Here is a 9723-nt window from a genome sequence, read left to right as displayed (position 1 = left end):
TACTTGATTGCGTATACTTGCGTAGTGTTTATAAATTATAGCAACAAGATACGTCATTAGTTATCCATTGTTATAATCCTAATTTGATCAATGATCATCTATATGAATGATCTACACTGTAAAGGGATTAGATTACCATAACACCCTACAGTGTATTTTATCCTTAAAACACTTAACCCCGTATAAATGATATTTCAGCTATGTGAAATGAGTACTCCACCATTTATTTTTGTTTGGTCAAGCTCGAAGGAAATCATCCTTTACTTTCTATTCGCCAGATAGAAGCTATAGATTCCATATTTATGTTAGCGCTCCCACTCAATTGCACTACCGTGTTCCCAAAATGTACGTATCACCCTGACCCAAAAGTAGGCTTAACTAACAAATCAAAGAACGCGAATAACACTCTTGAGATTGAGCCTAATCATATCAGGATTAAGATCATTTGATCTAGGATCAACTAGGCGATATTGACTTGAATAAATATTACGGTAAGTTTGATAAATCTATGTCAAAGTTCAATATCGGTCCCTTCCGATGCATACACTATGCACCCAACCTGAGCTTTACTTTAACCAATGCTCTGGAAAGAACATAGCATTATACCAAATGCGAGTAAACTCTGTTGTAGATTATCATATCAGTAAAACCCTGTGTCTGATAAATCTAGGAATCTTTATTCACATGGTCATGTTTACTTTCCAATGTGTTGATAACACAATAAACAGGATCAAGTATGTGAAAAGGGTTTCAGATGAATTTATAAATCAAATAGACAAGCAATTGATAAGATGAACCAAAACATACACAAATGAATGAAAAATACTTCTGTTTCTTTATTGATGTTGAATAAAATGGATTACATTGAAATGGAGTTTTATTTAGGGCATAAAACCCAACATCGTTTCCTTTAAATGATCATGCAATTCACCAAAAGTAAAGAAATGTTGAACTAACCGAATGATATCCTTGCTTACAATATCCTAGAATTTCTGATAAAAACCAGGATTATAGACATCAAGACCAGGAGATTTATCAAGATGCATTTGGAAGAGAGCTTTCCGAACCTTCTTAGCTTCAATCGGAGTTGTAAGAGTCTCATTCATAATGGTCGACACCCGACTATGCACACAAGCCGTGACCCTTCCCCAATCAATTTCTGAAGCAGTAAACAACTCTCTAAAATATTCTTCTACAACACCAGGTAAACCATTATCCCAATCCACCCAAATCCCACTTCTATTTTTTAGAGACAAAAACTGATTGTTTTCTGCCAAGTACTTGCACAAGCATGGAAGTACTCAGTGTTTTGTTTTAGTCACCTAATTGCAACCACATTTCTTTGGATCGCTGTTTCCAAAAAAACCTCATTTTGAGCCAGGACTTCAAATAAACGGTTTTGAGCCTCCTTATATCTGTTAACCGAATCAACATCCCTTCTATTCTTCAAAAGCTTCTTGAATTTATTACAACTGCTTATTCTCTGCTTGAAATTACCTGTAATATCCTTCTCCCATTCGGCTAGAGCAGTACTACAACATTTGATTTTTGAGCTCAAGGAATTCAACTCATGAACATCCCAATTATCATGCACAATCTGACGGCGCATAGGCTCACGCACCCAAGCATTTTCAAACCAAAATTTCTTCATACTAACCACCTTTTTAAATAGATTAAGATTCAACCAAATGGGACAATGATCTGAAGCAGAAATTTCTAAATTTTCTAACCTTGCATCCAGAAAAAGATTATTCCAATCGTGTTGATAAGAGCTCTATCCAACCAAACCTCTAACCATGCCTCCGTACCCCTCCCCTTCTCCCAAGTAAAAGGATAGCCCACCAACTCCGTATCAATAAGATTGCATTATGAAACCACATCTTGAAACCCTGAATTAAGGAGCCTGGATAAGGTCGACCGCCTCTTTTGTCACTAAGATGAAGGACATTATTCATGTCTCCCATTAAGCACCAAGGAAGAGTCGATTCCCCAGTTAATTGTCTAATAAGTCTCCAAGAATTACCACACAAACTCCTCTGAGGTTCACCATAAAAGCCAGTCGCACGAAATAAAGGATGGCCTTCTATCTTCAACTCAAAATCAATGTGGTTATTACTAAAGTTGAGAATTTCGCCATCATCTTTATTTTCCACAACATTGGAAGTCCCCCACTATGACCACGGGCTTCTACAACAAAACTTTCATCATAGCCCAATAAAGCTCTAACACATTCAACTTTGTCTTTCTTACAAATTATCTCACACAAAAAAATTAAATTAGGTCTCTTTTGAAAAACTATTTTTTTTAAGGAATTGAACAACTCGGGGGTTCCCAATCCCACAACAATTCCAACTTAACAAACTCATAACTCTCGATGGGCCCCAACATGAGAACCCGCCAATAACAAGTTTTTTGAAAAATACCATTTTTACCATTTGATTTTTCCATTTCTCCCACCTGATTCTTTTAAGCCTCTACGTGCTCTCCTTTTGAGTCCATATCCACATCTATCTCACCTCCAGCCCAATTTAATGGGTTAATAACCTCCCCTCCTCTTACCCCTATATTAGACTGGCCCATTACCTCCTTCTCCTCTCTTTGGCCCAATTCTAATTCCTTTAGCTAGCCCGCATTACTCTCCTCCTCCACACGCCTTCTTTTCAAATCATATATGACTAACCCTTATTTTTGAAATTTAAACTTGCTTCCTGATATAGGCTCATTAATATCAATCCCACCATTCTCTCCCTGATTTTTATCCAACCCATATCCTCCTTTACCTCTGAAATCCCTGCCCCCATGAATTGTGTTATCCCCAAAATCAACCTCCATGATTCTTGGACTTGCTCGAGCACTTTTCTGGTGTGTAGTGGCCGGCGATGAACCATCAAAAGAACCTTCCATAGGCTGCCCCGTGCTATCTCGAAGTCACCTTGCACCGATTTGTCGATGTTGTTTACGATCAGGGGCCTTCATAAACAATCCGTACGACTTGACTATGGAATCTAGCGATTCCTCAAACAATCTATGGCAGAACTTCTCCGAGTGGCCTATAACTCCACAGATAAAGCAAAACCTAGGCACCCGTTCATACTTAAAATTTGCCCAGTACCACTCTTCGTTGCTCTTGTATATCTTCATTCTCCTTTTAAGAGATCGATCAATATGTATTAACACCCGGACACGAAAATAAAATCTCCATATCCTAGTAAAATTCTTTGGACAGAAAGAAACAAATTTTCCTATGTAAGCCCCAACAACCCTTAAAACATGTTCACTCTTAAACCCCACTTGTAAATCATAAACCTGGACCCATATCTCCATAGTATTCAAAACACATAACCTGGGATTATCACCTTCCCTAAGCCTTTTAATGATCAAAGGTATCTTGTTGAATGTCCATGGTGTGCCTTCAAGGGCCCTATTGATATCAACTTCGTGAAAGAACTGAAACAGGTATTTGTTGGTCTCTAACTCCTTAACGTACATGCCATTTCCTGGACGCCAAAGAGATCCCATTATGTTTCGGACTGAATCAAAATCTATCAATTTATCCGACAATAGTCTCCCCACTAAACACCATCGAGCATCAAAGTCATCCATCAATCCTTCCACCTGATCAAACATGAAACCTGCATCTTCTTCATCGTCAACGTTCAGATCTGCCCACCTATTACCCAAATCCTCCATCATCCAACTGCTAGAAGCCGTTACACCAAACACTCAGCACTGAACTCGCCACTCAACAACTCAAATTTCACATAAAAGACATGTCAAAAGACAAGTGTTGTCGAGTGAATTTCGCAACACCAAATTATATGATATTATTAGTGACAAGAAGCAATTTACGTGAAAAGACAAGTGCGAGTATTCAACCTAGAATGGCGAGTACTCAACTGGGAATGAGAAATAGTTAACCAAAAACTGGAAAATAACAATGAGACAGAGAAATTATAGTGGTTCAGTCAGATTATGGTCTGCTTAGTCCACTGTAGCAGGAGATTTGTAGGTGCCATTTCACGGTGGATCACCCCTTTATATACAAAGCAGGTGTCCGATCAGTTGTACAAGGATTGCATTCATTGTTAATCCATTTTTACACATTGAATTACAATAATTAAACTAAGCAACGTTAACATTAATAAATGAATGACAGTTACTAAGTTCATCAACGTATGTGTCTTCCGAATCTGCGAGTTGACTGTTCATATTCCGATATTAAGCTCGCAGGGTTATCATTATGTTTAGGATGTCTGCGTCCTTAGGTAGTCGCTTCTTGTAGACATCGTATGTCGAGCTGATAGAACCTAGACATGCGAGTCTATATTACATTATAAAGGCTGCAGGGTTCTTAAGACCAACTCGTATTTACAGAGAATCGTTCTCCTGGTTTACATAAGGACAAGGGGAGGATGCTCGCATATATTCGATATATGCGATCTACTCTCTTGTTTCGGATGCGATTAGACTTCGGTCATGCTCGCCACCTCTCGCTGGTTATATCTTAAGCGAGGTTTAAAACTTCGAGGAGTCCCTCAAGGACAACTCAGCTTTCTGTGGAAAATCTGAGTATACGTGTCCTTTAAGTAGGGGTCTGGTCTCGATTTTCTAGGTGAGAGAAATCTCACTATAACAACAAGATTAAATGTATAGTTTTTTTTTCAACAATCATTTTTTTTTTCTTTACTTTTTTATTAACAAACCTAAAAAATAAATACTTCAGCTTGACTATAAAAGCCAAATGTTATATATGTGGTTTGAAAAATTAAGAAAAAATAGAGAATTTTAAACTAAATAAAAAATAAAGATGAGAAATAAAGACAAATGAAGTAATTTTATCAAATAAAAAAATGAGAAAATTAAGGAGAGAATAAATAGAGTTAAATAAAACAATTTTAGACTGACACATCACTTCATCATACTTTATATATATATAGACTAGATTAAAGAAAGTTACGTGCAAGGCACGTATAATTAGTTTTATGTTAGATGCTTTCTATTTTATTTAAAAAATAATACAATAAATAATTGAAGAAAAAAAATTATTAGTTATTGTTTGAAATTATTTTTAATGTGTATTCAATTAATGTCAATAATAGTATTGCAAATTAAAAGTAAATTTTGAATGCAATATTATACCGTGTATATCACACTATTTGTAAAATCTGTATCAATTAAGACTTGCCTTTTGAAAAGATTAATAAAATTGCATTGAAATATTGAGATGACATGATAATAAAGACAACAGTGCAGGCTCTCACACATAGACGATGTTTCATAATGGGATAAAATAGGAAAGGACTCAAGGAGAGTTCTTCTGTTATAGTGAGATTTCTCTCACCTAGAAACTCGAGACAAGACTCCCATTTAAAGGACACGTATGTTCAGATTCCCAATAGAAGCTGAAAATGTCCATAAGGGGTTCCTCGAAATTTGATAGAGCCAACGAGGTCTTGCGAGTACGACCAAAGTCGGATCGCGTAATTCGCGAGGAGAGAATGGATCCAACTCGCATATGTCGGGGCATATGCGAGTATCCTCCCTATACTTCTGCGGAAGCATAGAGATCAACTCTCTATGGTGCGATCTGGTCCCAACGACCCGATAGCCTTGATAAACCGCTATAGGCTCACATGTCTAGGTTCTATCAGCTCGATATGCGAGGTCTACAAGAGGCGATTGCTTAAAGACTCGGACAGTCCCTAACGTAATAATAACCTTGCGAGCTCAACAAACGGAACATGAACAGTCTACTCGCAGATACGGAAGACGCATACGTTGATGGACTTAGTAACTGTCACTCATTTATTAATGTTAACGTTGTTTGGGTTTAATTATTGCAATTCAATATGTAAATAATGGATTGACAATGAATGTGATCCTTATGTAACCGATTGGACACCTACTTTGTATATAAAGGGGTGATCCACCATGAAAATGGCACCTACGAATCCTTTGCTACAGTGGACTAAGCAGATCACAATCTGACTGAACCACTATAATTCTTTGTCTTATTGATATTTTCCAGCCTTGTTGATTGTTCTTGCATTCCCAGTCGAGTACTCGCCATTCTAGGTCGAATACTCGCACTTGTTACTTCTCTGAAAAATCTCTTTTTATATTAATTAAGTAATACATTTTGGTGTTGCGAAATTCACTCGACAACATCTTCCATTCTCCATCCATTCATATGTATAACAAAAATTGGCAGAAGGAAACAAAATCCTTGATTCCTTGTTTACTCTTTCTCAATCATTTTTAGTTACGATTATTTTTATTACAATTAATAAATATTAAACATACCCATATACAGGGGATATAATAATGACTTTGAACAAGATAAGTTGTAGAACCATAACATGATTAAAACTAAGCCACATCTCAAAAATCATAAATAAGAGATAACATAATTGAAGTTAACTATAAAAAAACATAACCATATTAAGAAATTGTCTTTCCTTGGTTACTTTTATCAGTATCCATATTAAGAAACAAGAGTTCAACGGGATCATTCTCATCAATTTCAATCTCATCATGTAGAACAATCTAAGTATGGGAAAAAGAAACATAACCATTAGAGGTTACAATATTTATAACAAACCAAATCTTCCAACTAAATTATAGAAAAAAATCTAGTATTATAAATCTTACACACACACATGGGCAACAATTTGAACAATACTCAGAATTATAAAAGTGTTTTGATAAAACAAAATTATAAAAGTTATTAGCTTTATAGTAACTTTTTTTTTTTTTATAATTATAGGTGTTTTAGTGTAAAAATTTACCCATAACAGCTCTCATGATGTTCTAAGAATTCAACTCATTAGAATTTTATATTAAGATAGCCTCTCATATATTATCAAGATAATTTTTTATTTTTGAAAAAGAACCTCTCATATATCAAGATAATTACTGACATAAATAGGCACCATTCATAGACGCTACCTGCTTAATGCAATAGGTTACAGCTAGAACTACCCAAGACATCATTCCGAATCTGTAATTTGTAAAAACTTTAATGTCAAAAAAAGGTGCCAGGTAGTTATGGTTCAGGAAGTTTTCAATAATGATAACAATTATATACAATTGGTAATACAGCAGAGCTTAAGATGTTACAAGGCTCATATTCTCCAGCAAATACAATTAAAACTTTTAACTTTTTATAGAATGACAAAAGTAATTAAAATTCATGATACAATCAACTTGATTTGGAATAATTTAGTGCTCGAATAATTTAGAACTATAAACTGATTAAGCCCCGTTTGGGGTAGCTTTTAAAAAAGTTAAAAGTGATTTTTGAGAAAGTTATTGCTTAAAAAGTGTTTGGCAAAATAAAAAAAAAAAAATAGCTTTTTTTAAAAATTTAAGTTAAAATTATAGCTTTTAGCTAAAGTTGGCCCACACCAACTTTTATATTTTAGTAAGGGAATTTGAAATTTGAGTTTAATGAATTTTTCATTTGACCCAATTGCCCTCATCTAATTTTAAAATTCTCCATTTACCAATTAATTTTAGGGCTTCTTACATTCTTTCAATCTCATCCTTATTCAGATAAAAAAAAATCATTCTCTGATCAAAAACTACTCAACAGTCATCTTATTATTATGATTATTAGTAGTAGTAGTAGTAGTAGTAAAAAAAAAAAAGGTATTAGTAGTAAAAGTCTAATTCATTATTTTATTATATAAATATTTAAAAGAATTAAATATTATAAGAAAAAAATTGCCGTAATTTATAAGATAATAAATAATATTTATAAATATATTAATATGTATAAAATTATTTAAATAAATTAGATAACAAATGTCATACCTATTTTAGTAATTATATATTTAACAGCTATTTAATCATTTAGCTTACCAAATACTTATATACAACTTTTTCAACTCACAGCTGTTTTAAAATTATATTTACCAAACACTTAGTAGTTTTTTCTTACAAGATACGACAAATGCTTTTTCTCACAAGACTACAATCGTTTTTTCCCACAAAGACAACAAGCAACTGGCCCTAAGTTAGAGCATTGATGAAGTGGATCGTTGTACAATTAATTTAGAAGGGCTTATACATCTTTTCTGGCATATCAGATTACACACCAAATAAAAAAGGTGGAATTAAAGGAGGTTCCTTGACATAATTGAGTAGTAATTTACAATTAATAACAAATTAATCTAATACTATTCATTATTAAATTAAATATATATAATCAAGTAACACTTAAATTTGTTAATTTCATAAAATTAGTGTCAGACATATTCAAAAATCATGAAGAAATATAATATAATAATTAATAAGAAAAGGGTAACTCCCCAAGCACCAGGTAACATTTTCTTAAAAATTAAAAAAAAAAAAACAAAAAACAAAAAAGAACACCGGGTACTAATAAAGTGTCACAACAAAACTGATATATGCCTATAATCATCACCAACAAATGTTTTAAGACTAAGACCTAAATTGTATAGAGAATTGGTGCAAGAAAGCTAAATACCTATACATGGGAAGAAAAAAATTATGGAATCCTGACAGCAACTGCAAAATTTACTACCATAGAAATATTTCTCCTATCTACCTCTCTTGATTTTTGACTACTACATTCTTTTTCTTGTTTTCAAACATGGCTAATCAGTTTGACAAACACAACTAATAATATGGGAAATCAATACTAATAACTTGTTTGAATTCTTGACCAACACATCTGTAGTGTTTCATAGGTCATGAACACATCTGTATGTCTTGTAAAGTGCTTTCATTCACTCCGTTATTGGTACTGAGACCTCTATTGAGTCAACATCACTATCGGAGACTTCCTCAGCCGAAATCTCCATCTGGGTAATGTGTGTGACAAATAATCTATGGGCGAGCTCGAATAATCGTTGTTTAGGGGCGTAGTTTAAAAGGGGAAGAAGAAGGTTGAGGAAGTGTACTAGGGGAGTTGAGTTCATCGTGAAATTCTTATGCGCAGTGGAATTGCAATTAGGATATTAGGGATTTTACTTTAGTTACAGATATTTTTTGCGCAGAAAAAATAAAATTATCTAGTTTAAATTAAGAATAAATTGTTAACTTTGGCAGAGAAGAGAAAAAAAAAAACTTTAAAAAAAAGTCACCCTATAATTTCTCATAAACCAAGAATTATGTTATATATGCAAGAGTTTTTTTTAAATTTATTATATTTTTTTCTATAATTTAAAAGATTTTAATTTAAAAAATTAGAAAATAAAAACGTGAAGGTGAATAGTTTTATGTTATATTATGTAATTTTTTTTTAAAAAAAAAATTATTAATAATAGTATTAAAAAATTAGAAAAAATACGAGATTAATTAATTAATTAAAAAATTAAGAGAATTAAGGAGAAAAATAAAAAAAAAATGACTTTAAAGTATTTTTAGACCGCCACGTCACCGCCTCATACTTCTCATTTATATATATAGATTTTTCTATAATTTAGAAGATTTTAATTTAAAAAAATAGAAAATAAAAACAATCTAATACTCCTGTTGTTATTCTTTTCCCTCTTGACAACAAACAATCTAATTAAGGAAGTGTCAGACGAGATAACGATAGTACAATGAGTGTTAATAGGGACAAAGTTCATTTCACGTGCAGGTACAAAATGAAAAGGGTATTTTTAGTGTAACTTAGGATGTCGAGTACATCAAACCACCTAGGATACAAAATTATCAGATGTGAAAGTGATTTCACATTCGATAGAGTAGGGA

At 33.3% G+C, this 9723-nt stretch overlaps 1 protein-coding gene across 1 annotated transcript; it reads right to left on the bottom strand.

Moving 5' to 3' along the window:
• Nucleotides 1-2928: 2928 nt before the first annotated feature.
• Nucleotides 2929-3690, bottom strand: LOC115695052 (uncharacterized protein At4g02000-like). The gene has a single exon (XM_030622150.1). The coding sequence runs from the start codon at nucleotides 3688-3690 to the stop codon at nucleotides 2929-2931; it is 762 nt and encodes a 253-aa protein (XP_030478010.1).
• Nucleotides 3691-9723: the final 6033 nt, after the last annotated feature.

Source organism: Cannabis sativa, chromosome 6 (assembly GCF_029168945.1).
Source record: "Cannabis sativa cultivar Pink pepper isolate KNU-18-1 chromosome 6, ASM2916894v1, whole genome shotgun sequence".
Classification (NCBI taxonomy): Eukaryota; Viridiplantae; Streptophyta; class Magnoliopsida; order Rosales; family Cannabaceae; genus Cannabis; species Cannabis sativa.
Note: the sequence above shows the minus strand (reverse complement) of the source record. Positions and strands in the feature narration are given on the sequence as shown.